This window comes from Pleurodeles waltl, chromosome 2_1 (genome assembly GCF_031143425.1).
Source record: "Pleurodeles waltl isolate 20211129_DDA chromosome 2_1, aPleWal1.hap1.20221129, whole genome shotgun sequence".
Lineage (NCBI taxonomy): Eukaryota > Metazoa > Chordata > Amphibia > Caudata > Salamandridae > Pleurodeles > Pleurodeles waltl.
Genome location: NC_090438.1, coordinates 461,521,600 through 461,538,321, shown reverse-complemented (window position 1 = coordinate 461,538,321; position 16,722 = coordinate 461,521,600). Strand labels below are relative to the sequence as shown.

The window sequence follows — 16,722 nt, the reverse complement described above, 5'->3', positions numbered from 1 at the left end:
CTGCTCCAAAAAGACTGCAACTTTATCCAAAGGAGCAGCTTTAAAGAGCCCTGCAATCTCCCCGCAAGAAGCGTGAGACTTGCAACACTGCACCCGGCGACCCCGACTCGGCTGGTGGAGAACCACCACCTCAGGGAGGACCCCCGGACTACTCTATGACTGTGAGTACCAAAACCTGTCCCCCCTGAGCCCCCACAGCGCCGCCTGCAGAGGGAATCCCGAGGCTTCCCCTGACCGCGACTCTCTGAAACCTAAGTCCCGACGCCTGGAAAAGACCCTGCACCCGCAGCCCCCAGGACCTGAAGGACCGGACTTTCACTGCAGAAGTGACCCCCAGGAGTCCCTCTCCCTTGCCCAAGTGGAGGTTTCCCCGAGGAAGCCCCCCCTTGCCTGCCTGCAGCGCTGAAGAGATCCCTTGATCTCTCATTGACTTCCATTGCGAACCCGACGCTTGTTCTAACACTGCACCCGGCCGCCCCCGCGCCGCTGAGGGTGAAATTTCTGTGTGGGCTTGTGTCCCCCCCGGTGCCCTACAAAACCCCCCTGGTCTGCCCTCCGAAGACGTGGGTACTTACCTGCAAGCAGACCGGAACCGGGGCACCCCCTTCTCTCCATTGAAGCCTATGCGTTTTGGGCACCACTTTGAACTCTGCACCTGACCGGCCCTGAGCTGCTGGTGTGGTAACTTTGGGGGTGCTCTGAACCCCCAACGGTGGGCTACCTTGGACCAAGAACTGAACCCTGTAAGTGTCTTACTTACCTGGTAAAACTAACAAAAACTTACCTCCCCCAGGAACTGTGAAAATTGCACTAAGTGTCCACTTTTGAAATAGCTATTTGTGAATAACTTGAGAAGTATACATGCAATTGAAATGATTCAAAGTTCCTAATGTACTTACCTGCAATACCTTTCAAACAAGATATTACATGTTAAATTTGAACCTGTGGTTCTTAAAATAAACTAAGAAAAAATATTTTTCTATACAAAACCTATTGGCTGGATTTGTCTGAGTGTGTGTACCTCATTTATTGTCTATGTGTATGTACAACAAATGCTTAACACTACTCCTTGGATAAGCCTACTGCTCGACCACACTACCACAAAATAGAGCATTAGTATTATCTATTTTTACCACTACTTTACCTCTAAGGGGAACCCTTGGACTCTGTGCATGCTATTCCTTACTTTGAAATAGCACATACAGAGCCAACTTCCTACAGGATGCCAATGTAAATTGTCCTCATCCCATTACTATATCAAGTTATTGCTACTGGTGAACTGTTTTTAGGTCGAGTGTACAAGAGTTTTGACCTATTGTAAGTATTGCGAGCTTTTAACCATGCCCACCTCACGCCAATCACGTTCATTCATTTGTGGACTTGCCTTTCAAAAATCTTTTGATATCATTGGTAAATGCGTTCCATTTGTCTCGCCTTGGGGAGGTTTTGTTACTGCCTTGCAGACTGACCCTGTTACACGGATAATTGCACGATTGCTGATATGTTTGACTGTGTTTGCCATTTGCCTTTTTTGTCATTCCTTTGCACCCCAGCTCTTGGCTGTCATGGCGCTTTGAATAGGCTCGCTTATACCAACTAATGTTTTACTTTTGATTTTCTGGTTGAGAAAGCCATGCAAGCGTCATTTCTACTGTATGCCTCACAAGTGCGGTATTTGGCGGACAGCACACTTGCCATGTCTTCTACTGATTCTTACTGCCAAAAAAAGCCCACACTGCTATATTTAAGCGTGTTGCTTATTGATAACATTCCCTTCTATCTTAGATGTTTTTCATCTAGCTAGGCACTGCTGTGTCCAATATATCTGACAAGAAAGGTCCAGTTACGAATTTACAATGCCAATAGCTCTAACTCGAGGAAATGCGAGACCCATTGCATTGCAAGTGCTTGTTAGCTTTTGTTCAGCTTGCGCTCTTGTTTCACAAACGTTAGTTCTTAGTTCTTAGTTCTAAGCATCTACCCAACCTGCCTACCCCAATGATCCAGTTCTATCACGATATTTTATTGCTTAATTTTCATAGAAATTACGATTAGTCATGCAGGTGTCACACACAAAACGGTGTAAGGGCCTAAAGCTGAGTAGTAGCGTCTGTTTTTAGCTTTTGCACAGACTTACATTAAAGTTCTTACTATTAAAGTTGAGTAGCTTATTCCTTCGCACCTCTGGGAGCATCAACTGTATCGGGGGATGGGGGGAAGGGATATATTTTATTGCACACTGAGCATTTTGTTATTTTAGAGAAGTTACTTATATAGCAAACACCAGCTGAATTAATTAGAAGTCATAGTCATGAGATTTAATTTTGTAATTAACTTTTTGTCTTTTTCTCTTACATTTAGTTTGTGAATCAAGCAAGTGCCTGTAACCTTATATGGCACAAGGAAACACAAGATGACTTCCACAAGTAATGAGTACAATTTAAACTTTTATTTGTCTCCGGGACTTTTACCTGTCAAAGTAATGAAAGAATGCTAGTTTTATGTTAGTAAATATGTTTTAAATCACTGTGAGAATGTTTAAAATTTGAAAACGTTGTCACATGGGCAGACCTCACTTAGAAGGTATGTTGGCACTCTTAACTATACTTAATCTGATTAGATATTTTCCCCAACTGTTCTAGTTGTTGTTTAATCTAGTACACAGCACTTAGTTGAACATTTTTATTGATTTATCAAAATAAGTGTATAGTACATACAGAATTAAGAATGGTCTTCTCACCTCAACTAAAAGTACGGATGTATAAAGAACTATACCTGCTACCAGGTATTCTACTTATTCATAAGCTAAATAGCTAAATCCTGCTATGCATAGTTTTAGAGAACATCCAATGTATTGAACAATTTGTGCAATGTCTAAAACTCTATTCTGAAAAAATATTCCTTGTGGTAAATTGATGGGCATTCAAAAGATGTCATCAACTTTGTTCGCAAAGTTTCAGGTGTACATCATGTTTAACCTTTGTAAGGATATAGTAAAAACGATCCGGGATTGAACCCTGAGGCCCTTATTAGGAGTCTGGCAGTCCTGGGAGCAGCAGACTTGTGGTGGTGGTTGGACCATCACCAAAGCAGCGGTCCGGCCACCATATTAGGAGCCGCCACGGTCTGACCACTGGAACCGCCAGGTTCCTGCCGGTCGATAGCCTGGCGGTGCCGGTTGTCTTAATCTGCCAAGGCAGCGCTGCAAGAAGCGTTGCCCTGGGGATTACAAATCCCCTCTCTGCCGGGTTTTGCATGGCGGTTCCACCGCCATACAAAGGCTGGTGGAGCCAGAGTGTCGGTAGAGCTCCATGGACTTGTGCAAGGGCCCTCATGGTCAGCCCCGGAGAGCTTTCCACTGCCTGAATTACAAGCAGTGAAAAGCACGACAGGTGCTATCGCAACTGATGCACTGCAGCATTGTCGTCCAGCAGGAAACTCATAATAGGGCCAGTGGGCGGAAAATGCATCCCTGACTATCACTCGAATGACAGTTAATAACATATGTTCTGTGTCTCTTGGGGTTAATTTAATAATCATTTTTAATCACTAACATTTTCATGACCACCTACAATTTATCATTCTTGCTATTCTTCATGCTCCTTTCTTTTTACTTTTTGTCCAAAGATTCACTCTTCTTTCTAAAATTGTCTCGGATCACTTCCAATAGTCTCATCTTTAATTATTTCTCATAAGCATTGTGTTTTCTTCCCTTAGTCAAATTTGTTATTCTTTATGTCTTGAACTGTAGAAAAGCCGTCAAAAAACAAGGATGATGCCCCTCATGAGTTGGAGAGTCAGTTTATACTTCGCCTACCTCCGGTAAGAGATATTCCATGCCTAGTGTTAACTGAAAGGGTTATGGGCTGGTGAGGAGGGCTAAGATGATGCTGATGGGTGTCCTGTATTTCACTGACTATTTACTATTAAAGATGGCAGATTGTAGGCATGCTGAACGTAAAGGTTGCTGGCGAGGTTAGTTGAAAGCATGCAGTTTCTTTATTTATAAAAAATCAACCCAGTAAATGCTTTGAAAGTCATGGAGGAGGCTTTCTCATCTGCCCAGCAAGAATGCTTTGTATGGAACTATAACCTTGCTTTTTTGACTTAGAAGGTGATGTGAAGAGTTGACCAGTGAATCAACGACCACTTTTAGTGTGTGGATCAATCAGACCGAGAAGCCCTAGTGCCACACTCGTCCCAAAATGAAAACTAGTATTTACACCAGCCATATGTAAATGCATTTTTGTTCTGGACGCTGCAATTTCATTGTCACTTTTATTGTCACTTTTTGGGTCCCCTGTTACCCTCCAGTTAACCTCAAGAACCGTGGTCCTTTTTCTGCCTGACTCTTGTCCCATCTACACCACGCCTGTATCACCTTTAGCACTGATCTTATTTCCATCTTGTGGTGGTCTGGAGATGGTGAAGCATTTTGGCGTGTCTCAGAAGAGAGGATATTTTGTCTTGTCATAGGACTATCTCTCTCTTGTGCCGCCTCTGTTTCTGTGTATTCTTTGACAACACCATCCTTGCTTTGCTTCTGTAGAACTCTTACTTCTCTGGTCACTCTGTGCTGCTACTGCAATTAATTAAACTTTTGTTTTGCCTTTCTACTGCCCTTTAAGGGCATTCTGACTAAGAATGGCATTCTGTTTTTCTAGGTGTTACATTTCAAACTCCAGCTCGTGCTATTTGAGCATGAATAATCACCTGAACTGCCTGGGGCAATTACTCCTGCTACTTTACTCCAACCATTGAACAGAACGTGAGAAATCTTTAATACTTTCAAGGCTGACTTCTCCAATACTATGTGTATTTGCCTTTCCAGAAACAAAATCCTGCAACTACGAAACTTCAGTAAAAGATTGAAAAGCATTTCTGAAACTTAAAGTGTAAATGGATAAAAGACCAACAATGAAAGCTCTCCACTAGCTCTTCATAAAAGAAAGAATGACATTTATGGATTTATGGCCAATACATATTGCACAAAGCCTTGTGATGCCATGGGTGGCAGAACTTTCTCAAGCTGCGTGCAATTGTCATGATCGCTTGGATACATAACTGCGATTCATAGCACATGGCTCATTCCCTTGATGTATAAGAGGTTATGATAGCAGAAAACCTGGATAATATCAGGATACCCTTCTCCAAATCTCACTTTGTCCGACGTGACATGGCTCAAACTACCAGACAGGTAAACCTGACATCTATAAGTTAGGCCTTGCCTGGCATTCAAGCAACAGTATCCTGCCCCGTGAGACACCCAGGGGGGATACTATACAGGCACAAACATTTAAAAAGAGGCAGAGAAAAAAACTGTTTGTTGACTTTGGCAATGCAGGTTGGGGTCCATCCACTGCTTTCTGTTAATAAATTATTTCATTGAGTTCACAGTATATAACCTACAACTTGTCTATATGAGAGGCTTTTTAAGATATAAGAGACTGGCAAACTATCTAGAACCTAATAGTAGAACAGTAAGGACTTGAAGGTCTTTGCTCAAGCATCAATTTATACAGGGATAGAAGTCTTAGAAAGGTTGAAAAGGTCCGGCAGGGAAATAGGGACAAGGGCTGGAGGTTGTAGGCAACAAGAGAAGCATTCCTAGGCCCAGCTCAAAATCCAATATATAGCTCATTTTATAGACTCTGAAATCTGAAACATCCATTAGTTTACAGGCTTTTTTTTAGTTGAGTGTTTGTAGTAGCATAGCAAGGGTTCCTTTACTTCTTTAAAAGTAGGTCCTATATTCCTTCAACGCCATGAGTCTGGTCATTTAGTTTGTAACCACCTGTTAATAAGTGGCTGCCGACTCTATGAATTATGTCCATTTCTGGAAAGTTTGTGATTGGTGTGAGTGGTGGTTTGGATTTCCATTTTCTTAATATATAGAGTGTAGCTACAGGTACCTCTTCCTGTTGTTATCAATGGCTGCTCTGTCTGCAGTGTGATGAAGGATTGCAAGTGTGAGAGAAGGTCAACCCACTGGCTGGTTGCTATTGTGACCAAATCAAATCCCAATAAGTCTAACACAGAACAGAGCCATAAGATAAGTAATGCATCTCCCATCAGATGATTACTTCTCCAGCATTGCAAGGTAGAAGACAGCCTGGCTCCATGCAATTTATAAGGGGACCAATGCCAGTCATGGAGAATTTTTACAACAGCTCCTCTAATCCCCCCGCCTTATACATTTTGTACAGATTACCATGCCATCTAGATTGTAGCTGATTCTTGGTGTATCATGAGAATAGCTCTTCCACAGAAGTTTTGTGTAGCCCTGATATCTGCTTCCGATGGAGACTTCTAACCACAGATTCCTCCCCTTGTGAATTTTCTCAGGTGCCAGACTGGATCCACATAATTTAAGGCAATTCTCTCGGGCATCAGTTGGTGACATTGTGCGGCTCTGCTTCGGCCCAGTCGTACTTCAAATGTGACATCTGGGCGCATGTATGTGTGAATCCTCTGCATGCTGACATAATTTCTTTTCTTTCCACGCCTTCAAAAGCAGATCTCAAGCTAGCAGTGCTGTCTCTTCACAGGCTCTTTTCCCCTCAAGAAAATCTCTCAAATTTGTCAAGTATGCAGATACGGGACCTAAAAAAACTGGTTTCAAGCCGTGTTGGGACTGTCACTGACAGATGTCCGTGATGGACACCAGTGTCATCTGCATCAACACTTCACACAACTCAGTCCTGTTCTTGCTGCGCGAAGGTGAATTGTAAGACCAAGTTAGCCATCAGTGAACCCCAACGGAAGAACCAGTTGTGTTCAAGGGCACAGATGAGCTTTAGTTCCTGAGGCCACTCACACAAGCGTTCAAAATTGGAGCTGCGGAGTTAAGTTAAATTGAAGTCATCCCATAAAAAGCACAGGAAGTCAAAACATGGGTCTCTTTTGTCCCACCATTCGCACCATTCAAAGCTGCACAAAATCTCATGTAACTCAAGGCTGTTGAGCCGTTCTGCAGATCTGAATCCAGCAGTATTCCCACTTCCCCTCAAGCGGACTGCAACAGTGGATAAACTCTGAGAGGCTGGGGAGAAAATCTTTGGCACCACACCGATTCCCAGTGTAGCGCCTTTGGGCCCAAAGATTCTAAGGTGGCAGCCTGTCGTGACCCCATCAACAGATACATCCCCTACACCGACTGCAACACTTTACCTTTGCCTGAGGTAGGCCCCTCTTCAAGCATGGTGCCGCCGGCACCAGCCTTAGAGCAACTTTCAATGCTGTTCTCAGTGCAACTACCAATGCCACCGGCACCAGCCACGATGCTGGACATGGATGCAATAGTTTTGTCGGATTCCAAAGTTCAGCCCCTACCTTTTAGGCCACAGTAGTATGCACAGTCCAAACCAGGTCAATACCTCATGCCTCCTGGGTATGTACTTATAGACATTGTGAAACAGGGTGGCAGGCATCTTGCCAGCTGTCCCAGAAGACATCAGACTCAACAGTGTCTCATTTCCGATGTCTGAGATGTGGCAAAGTACACAACCTGTTAAGCCCTGGACACTACTGACTGCCTGGGTAGGCAGTCAGAACCAGCATTGCACTCCAGCGGCACTAATGGATTTGCTTGACAGGGTTTTCTTCAGATATCCAACAGCCCCTAGTGGACATGCCCTTTGATGGCTCTAGACTATATTTTTAAAGAAGTCTGGCTCTGCCTTGGAGAGATTTAAAGAGAGTTAGGCCACCTCATGCTCTCTAGGCCTTGCTTAGTCTGCCCAGCCCCCACTCCCCACCCCCACAATAGTGTCTCTTTCGAGGCTTTGTCAGGGGTTTTGAACATTGGCATTACATATCTTAGCAACAACAGGCCTCCTATTGCTTTGGAGGGCGGCGCTGGGGTGCCCACGGAAAGTGCTCAGGACCCAAGGGCAATGTGCCACTCAAAAACAAACTCACTTCCTTACAGCAACCACAAGACTAGTTTAGTTTGTCCTGTGCATTGCATGATTGCCCAGTGGGAGGTCGGCTAACCTTTTACTGGATGGCAACCGGGATCCAGGAGACTGAATGGTAGCTCTAGACTTGCAGAACGCACATTTTCACATCCCCTGTCCTACGTTCTCACGGGCTTTATCTGCGGTTTCAGGTAGGCCACCAGCGCTTTCAGTACTATGTGGTCACTTTTGGCCTTACCAGCTCACCTCAAGTGATGGTGGTCGCAGCCCATTTGCGGAAGTTGGGAATACCAGTCAACCCATACCTCGATGACTGGATACTGAAGGCATGCTTGCCTCAAGTGGTTGTAGGCCCCCTCCAGGCTACGGCCAACCTACTAATATTGTTGATCTTTTCCATCAATGAGCCGAAATCACACCTGACACCTAAACTGCTCTCTTTCATTGGAGCTATCCTGGGTATAGTGCGCTTTCAACCAAACAAAAAAACGAAAAAATGAAAAATCCCCATAAGCAACCAAATTCAAGTTAATCGATCAATAATTTTATATATATATATATGTATATATGTATGTATGTGTATATATATATATATATATATATATATGGCTTGTCATTTCACAGCTCGGCAAGGTTGACACTGTGTCAAACCTATGCTTAAAGACTTTGCTGTACAAATGGCAAAAGACTTTGTCACTATCTAGCTCAGCGTGGATAGCACTGTGCTGATCCTATTCTTAAAGACTATGCTAGATAAACAGACATTTGAGGTGAGCAAATCTAGAGTGTCGCTGGTGTTGCAGGCTGCTCTCCACCTAAACTTGGGAACTACCCAGAGTTCTCTATTCTTTTTTGTGTGCGCGTGTGTGTGTGTGTGTGTATATACATATACACACGCATACACTATCGTGGCTCGTACAGTCAAGTATATTTTTCTAATTTCGTCTTTATCAAAACAATACATTAAATAGTCATGTCAAAGTATTCAAAAAGTTGTACATAAATACTGTATTCAATTCAGTTTCATACAGGCCTCAATCACACTATAGACATACCTCAATTGCTTCTGTAGATAATGGAAAAAAAACATAAAAACTATGCGAAATATATAATATACAGTGTAATTCAGCATACAGTATATTATAATCAAAGATCAGTTCATCATATTTTGATTGTAGACATATAGCTTTTACTTGTATATTAGTCCACTTCATCACTATAACATTTGTTAATTTTTATTTTTCCCGTCTCATTTCTTGACTTATATTCTCTGTGGCTTCATTAATTTCCAATTGTCAGAAGAAATGGGAAAAATATACTTGACTGTCTGAACCAATGCAGTATGTGTGTGTGTGTGTGTGTGTGTGTGTGTGTGTGTGTGTGTATGTATGTATATATATATATATATATATATATATATATGTTCGATGGCATGTGTAGCTGCAGATACACATGCTGTGCACAGTCTGCCATCTGGTGTTGGGCTCGGAGTGTTACAAGTTGTTTTTCTTCGAAGAAGTCTTTTCGAGTCATGAGACCGAGGGACTCCTCCCATTTCGATTCCATTGCGCATGGGCGTCGACTCCATCTTAGATTGTTTTTTTTCCGCCATCGGGTTCGGACGTGTTCCTTTTCGCTCCGTGTTTCGGGTCGGAAAGTTAGTTAGAATCTCGGAAAAAAACATCGGTATTGTTTGCGTTCGGTATCGGGTTAGTTAGAACAAATCGACACCGAATTTTGAAGAGCTCCGGTGGCCCTTCGGGGTTTTTTCGATCCCCCGTCAGGGCCTGGTCAGCCCGGCCACGTGCGACTTCAAGGCTGATGGAACGGACCCCATTCCGCTTCTGCCCAAAATGCCATAACAAGTATCCGTATATGGATCAGCATCTGGTCTGTAACTTGTGCTTGTCCCCCGAGCACAAGGAGGATACTTGTGAAGCCTGTCGAGCGTTTCGGTCGAGGAAGACGCTGAGAGACCGAAGAGCCCGGAGACTACAAATGGCATCCACGCCGACAGGTCAAGAACGTTTCGAGGAGGAAGAAGAAGCTTTCTCCATCCACGAGTCGGATTCTGAAGAACCGCCCAAAACCGTGAGTAAGACGTTGAAAATCAAGACTCACGAGAAGTCCACAAAAGCCCAGGGGACGCCACTGCCAACAGGCCATGGCTTAACCTGAAAACTAGGTGACCGATCCAAGGCACCGAAAAAGGGCATGCTGGTGTCGAAGTCATCCGACTCCGGTCGAGATACCGCCACACAGCAACCTCTGAGGCGAGACAGCGGCTCCGAGAAACTTCGGCACAGAGACACCACGCCGAAAACAAAGAAGGTTTCTTCGGAGCCTAAAAAGACTTCCGAAAAGGTTTCGGTTCCGAAACATCCAGCCTCGGAGCCGAAAACTAGTTCCTATACAGAGGAACCAGGATTAACCTCCCAATTACATAGATTTGGAGAGGAGCTTCAAGCTGTAGAGCCTGACTACACGCAAAGAAGGATCATATTCATGAGGACACAGGGAAGATAACCAGTCTTCCCCCAATCAAAATAAAAAGGAAACTTGCCTTTCAACAAAGTGACAAGCAACCACAGGCAAAGGTGGCAAGGAAAACAACCCCACCACCTTCTCCACCACCATCAACATATGCATCACCAGCAACAACTCCACCACTGATGCACTCACCAGCTCATACCACAATGAGTCCGGATGATCCCGATGCATGGGACCTTTACGATGCTCCAGTGTCTGACAACAGCCCAGACTCCTATCCTACAAAACCGTCACCAACTGAGGACAGTACATCCTACACACAGGTGGTCGCATGGCAGCCGAATTTCACAACGTCACCTTACATTCTGAACCAATTGAGGATGACTTTCTCTTTAACACCCTATCCTCCACCCACAGCCAGTACCAAAGCCTTCCCATGCTCCCAGGAATGCTAAGACATTCAAAACAAATATTTCAGGATCCAGTTAAAGGCAGAGCCATAACTCCAAGGGTGGAGAAAAAGTACAAGCCACCGCCAACAGATCCAATCTATATTACAACACAACTAACACCAGACTCAGTAGTTGTTGGGGCAGCTCGTAAGAGAGCCAACTCTCATACCTCAGGAGACGCACCTCCTCCAGACAAGGAGAGCCGCAAATTTGATGCTGCGGGAAAAAGGGTTGCAGCACAAGCAGCAAATCAATGGCGTATTGCCAATTCACAAGCACTTTTGGCAAGATACGACAGAGCTCATTGGGATGAAATGCAACATTTCATCGAACACTTACCCAAGAAGTTCCAAAAAAGAGCGCAACAGGTGGTGGAAGAAGGACAAAGTATCTCAAATAATCAGATACGGTCTTCCATGGATGCAGCAGATACAGCTGCAAGAACAATAAACACTGCAATCACAATACGAAGGCACGCATGGCTGCGCACTTCAGGGTTCAAGCCGGAAATCAAACAACCTGTGCTCAATATGCCATTTAATGAACAGCAATTGTTTGGGCCGGAGGTAGACACTGCCATTGAGAAACTCAAAAAAGACAATGATACAGCCAAAGCCATGGGCGCACTCTACTCCCCGCAGAGCAGAGGCACATTTCGGAAAACACCTTTTCGGGGAGGGTTTCGAGGTCAACCCACAGAAACCACAACCTCACAAACAAGGCCTACTTACCAGGGTCAATATCAGAGGGGAGGTTTTCGGGGGCAATATAGAGGGGGCCAATTCCCAAGAAATCGAGGCAAATTCCAAGGCCCCAAAACTCCTCAAAATAAACAGTGACTCACAAGTCACACAACCCCATCACATAACACCTGTGGGGGGAAGACTAAGCCAATTTTACAAACTTTGGGAGGAAATAACAACAGACACTTGGGTCTTAGCAATTATCCAGCATGGTTATTGCATAGAATTTCTCCAATTCCCTCCAAACGTCCCACCGAAAACACCCAATATGTCAAAACAACATATAGATCTTCTAGGACTAGAAGTTCAAGCATTGCTACAAAAGGACGCAATAGAATTAGTACCAAATCTACAAAAAACACAGGAGTTTACTCACTGTACTTTCTAATACCCAAAAAGGACAAAACTCTGAGACCAATACTAGATCTCAGAACACTAAATACCTACATCAAATCAGACCACTTTCACATGGTCACGTTACAAGACGTAATCCCACTGCTCAAACAGCAAGACTACATGACAACATTAGATCTAAAAGATCCGTATTTCCATATACCAATACATCCTTTACACAGGAAATACCTAAGGTTCGTATTCCAAGGAATACATTACCAATTCAAAGTGTTGCCATTCGGAATAACAACTGCACCAAGAGTTTTTACAAAATGCCTGGCAGTAGTAGCTGCACATATCAGAAGGCAGCAAATACATGTGTTCCCGTACTTAGACGACTGGTTAATCAAAACCAACACGCTAAGACAGTGTTCACAGCACACAAAATATGTCATACAGACCCTTCACAAGCTAGGTTTCTCCATCAACTATGCGAAGTCACACCTTTTGCCGTGTCAAACACAGCAATACTTAGGAGCGACAATCAACACAGCAAAAGGGATTGCCACTCCAAGTCCACAAAGGGTTCAAACATTTCACAAGGTAATACAGGCCATGTATCCAACACAAACGATACAAGTCAGAATGGTAATGAAACTCCTAGGCATGATGTCTTCATGCATAGCCATTGTCCCAAACGCAAGATTGCACATGCGGCCCTTACAACAGTGCCTAGCATCACAATGGTCACAAGCACAGGGTCAACTTCTAGATCTGGTGTTGATAGACCGCCAAACATACATCTCGCTTCTATGGTGGAACAGTACAAATTTAAACCGAGGGCGGCCTTTCCAAGACCCAGTGCCACAATACGTCATAACGACAGATACTTCCATGACAGGGTGGGGAGCACACCTCAATCAACACAGCATCCAAGGACAATGGGACATACATCAGAGGCAGTTTCACATAAATCACTTAGAACTGTTAGCAGTATTTCTGGTGCTGAAAGCATTTCAACCCATAATAACCCAAAAATACATTCTTGTCAAAACAGACAACATGACAACAATGTATTATCTAAACAAACAAGGAGGGACACACTCGACACAGTTGTGCCTCCTAACACAAAAAATATGGCATTGGGCGATTCACAACCACATTCGCCTAATAGTACAATTTATTCTAGGGATTCAGAACCAGTTGGCAGACAATCTCTCTCGAGATCACCAACAAACCCACGAATGGGAAATTCACCCCCAAATAATAAACAATTACTTTCAAATTTGGGGGACACCTCAAATAGATCTATTTGCAACAAAGGAAAACTCAAAATGCCAAAACTTCACATCCAGGTACCCACAAGATCAATCCCAAGGCAATGCTCTATGGATGAACTGGTCAGGGATATTTGCGTATGCTTTTCCCCCTCTCCCTCTCCTTCCATATCTAGTAAACAGGTTGAGTCAAAACAAACTCAAACTCATACTAATAGCACCAACATGGGCAAGGCAACCTTGGTACACAACACTACTAGACCTTTCAGTAGTACCTCATGTCAAACTACCCAACAGACCAGATCTGTTAACACAACACAAACAACAGATCAGACATCCAAATCCAGCATCTTTGAATCTAGCAATTTGGCTCCTGAAATCCTAGAATTCGGACACTTAGACCTCACACAAGAATGTATGGAGGTCATAAGACAAGCTAGGAAACCTACCACTAGACACTGCTATGCAAATAAGTGGAAAAGATTTGTGTATTACTGCCAGAATAATCAAATTCAGCCATTACATGCATCTCCAAAAGATATAGTAGGATATTTACTACATTTGCAAAAATCAAATCTAGCCTTCTCTTCCATAAAGATACATCTCACCGCAATATCAGCTTACCTGCAAATTACTCATTCAACTTCACTATTTAGAATACCAGTCATTAAAGCGTTTATGGAAGGCCTAAAGAGAATCATACCACCAAGAACACCACCTGTTCCTTCATGGAACCTCAACATTGTCTTAACAAGACTCATGGGTCCACCTTTCGAGCCCATGCATTCTTGTGAAATGCAATACTTAACGTGGAAAGTTGCATTTTTGATTGCCATCACATCTCTAAGAAGAGTGAGTGAGATTCAAGCATTTACCATACAAGAACCATTTATTCAAATACATAAAAATAAAGTAGTTCTAAGGACAAATCAAATCTTTTTACCAAAGGTTATCTCACCGTTCCACTTAAATCAAACAGTAGAATTACCAGTGTTCTTCCCACAGCCAGATTCTGTAGCTGAAAGAGCACTACATACATTAGACATCAAAAGAGCACTAATGTACTACATTGACAGAACAAAACTAATTAGAAAAACAAAACAACTATTTATTGCCTTTCAAAAACCTCATACAGGAAATCCAATTTCAAAACAAGGCATTGCTAGATGGATAGTTAAGTGCATTCAAACCTGCTATCTTAAAGCAAAGAGAGAGCTGCCTATTACACCAAAGGCACACTCAACCAGAAAGAAAGGTGCTACCGTGACCTTTCTAGGAAATATTCCAATGAACGAAATAGGTAAGGCAGCAACATGGTCTACGCCTCATACATTTACCAAGCACTACTGTGTAGATGTGTTAACTGCACAACAAGCCACAGTAGGTCAAGCTGTACTAAGAACATTATTTCAAACTACTTCAACTCCTACAGGCTGAACCACCGCTTTTGGGGAGATAACTGCTTACTAGTCTATGCAAAACATGTGTATCTGCAGCTACACATGCCATCGAACGGAAAATGTCACTTACCCAGTGTACATCTGTTCGTGGCATTAGTCGCTGCAGATTCACATGCGCCCACCTGCCTCCCCGGGAGCCTGTAGCCGTTTAGAAGTAGATCTTGAACATTTGTACATTTGTAAATATATTACTTTAACCTTTATTATGTACATACGTATTCATTCCATTGCATTGGCACTATTACTAACATACACAACTCCTACCTCACCCTCTGCGGGGAAAACAATCTAAGATGGAGTCGACGCCCATGCGCAATGGAATCGAAATGGGAGGAGTCCCTCGGTCTCATGACTCAAAGACTTCTTCGAAGAAAAACAACTTGTAACACTCCGAGCCCAACACCAGATGGCGGACTGTGCACAGCATGTGAATCTGCAGCGACTAATGCCACGAACAGATGTACACTGGGTAAGTGACATTTTCCATATATATATATATATATTCGTTCGATGGCATGTGTAGCTGCAGATACACATGCTGTGCATATCCCGCCATCTAGTGTTGGGCTCGGAGTGTTACAAGTTGTTTTTCTTCGAAGAAGTCTTTTCGAGTCACGAGATCGAGGGACTCCTCCCATTTCGGCTCCATTGCGCATGGGCGTCGACTCCATCTTAGATTGTTTTCTTTCCGCCATCGGGTTCGGACGTGTTCCTCTTCGCTCCGTGTTTCGGTTCGGAAAGTTAGTTAGATATCGGAAAATTCAACGGTATTGTTTGCGTTCGGGATCGGGTTAGTTAACGCAGATCGACACCGAATTTTGAAGAGCTCCGGTGGCCCTTCAGGTTTTCGAATCCCTGGCGGGGCCTGGTCGGCCCGACCACGTGCGTCTACAAGACTAATGGAACAGACCCCATTCCGCATCTGCCCCGAATGCCACAACAAGTATCCTTACACAGATCAACATTTGGTCTGTAATTTGTGTTTGTCTCCCGAACACAAAGAGGATACCTGTGAGGCCTGTCGAGCGTTTCGATCGAGGAAAACGATGAGGGACCGGAGAGCGAGAAGGCTTCAAATGGCGTCGGCGCCGTCAGGACACCACGACTTGGAGGAAGAAGAAACCTTCTCCATTGCTGACTCGGACGAGGCCGAAACAGAACAGACGCCGAAAACCGTGAGTAAAACAGCCCCGGCCAAAACTCACGTAAAAATCATCAAAGCCCAGGGGACGCCACTGCCGGCAGGCCATGGCTTAACCCAAAAAATCGGTGACCGTCCATCGGCACTTAAAAAGGGCACACATGTGTCGAAGTCATCCGACTCCGGTCGAGATACCGGCACAGAAAAGACTCTGCCTGAGACACTGGTTCAGAACTATCTTGACATCGAGATACCGGCACGAGATGAGTCGGCACCGAGAGATCGGAACACCGAAACTCAAAAAAGTGTCTTCGGAGCTGAAAAAGATGGTTGAAAAGGTTTCGATACTGAAACGTCCAGCTTCGGAGCCGAAAACAAGTTCCTACCCCGAGGAACAAGGGCTTTCCACACAAATGCAAAGCCATAAATTCGGCCAAGAGCTAGAAGCAGGGGAGCCAGATTATACACAGAGAAGGCTCCATATCCAAAAGGAGACAGGGAAGATAAGAACTCTCCCTCCTATAAGGATGAAAAGGAAACTTGCTTTCCAAGAGAAGGCTAAACAACCACAAACAAAGGTGGCAAAACAAGTAACTCCGCCACCGTCGCCACAACGCTCACCGCAATCATCACCAATTGCTAGCCCACCAATGGTGCAGTCTCCAACGCACACAGGCATGAGCCAAGACGACCCAGATGCATGGGATCTTTATGATGCGCCTGTGTCAGATAACAGTCCCGACTGTTACCCAGCAAGACCATCACCACCTGAAGACAGTACTGCTTACACACAGGTGGTGTCCAGAGCAGCTGCTTTTCACAACGTGACACTGCACGCTGAACCTATTGAAGATGACTTTTGATTTAATACTCTGTCGTCCACACATAGTCAGTACCAGAGTCTTCC

General features: G+C 44.0%; 1 protein-coding gene across 3 annotated transcripts in view; it reads left to right on the top strand.

Annotated features, from left to right (window-relative positions):
• TAF7L (TATA-box binding protein associated factor 7 like) overlaps positions 1–16,722 on the top strand; it is a 238,510-nt gene that overhangs the window by 69,995 nt on the left and 151,793 nt on the right. For all 3 annotated transcript variants that reach the window (XM_069213409.1, XM_069213399.1, XM_069213392.1), the window contains exons 2-3: positions 2,362–2,426; positions 3,752–3,822. In XM_069213409.1, coding sequence (XP_069069510.1) covers positions 2,414–2,426; positions 3,752–3,822 — 84 coding nt within the window. In that variant the 5' untranslated portion in view covers positions 2,362–2,413. The remainder of the gene's footprint in view (positions 1–2,361; positions 2,427–3,751; positions 3,823–16,722) is intronic.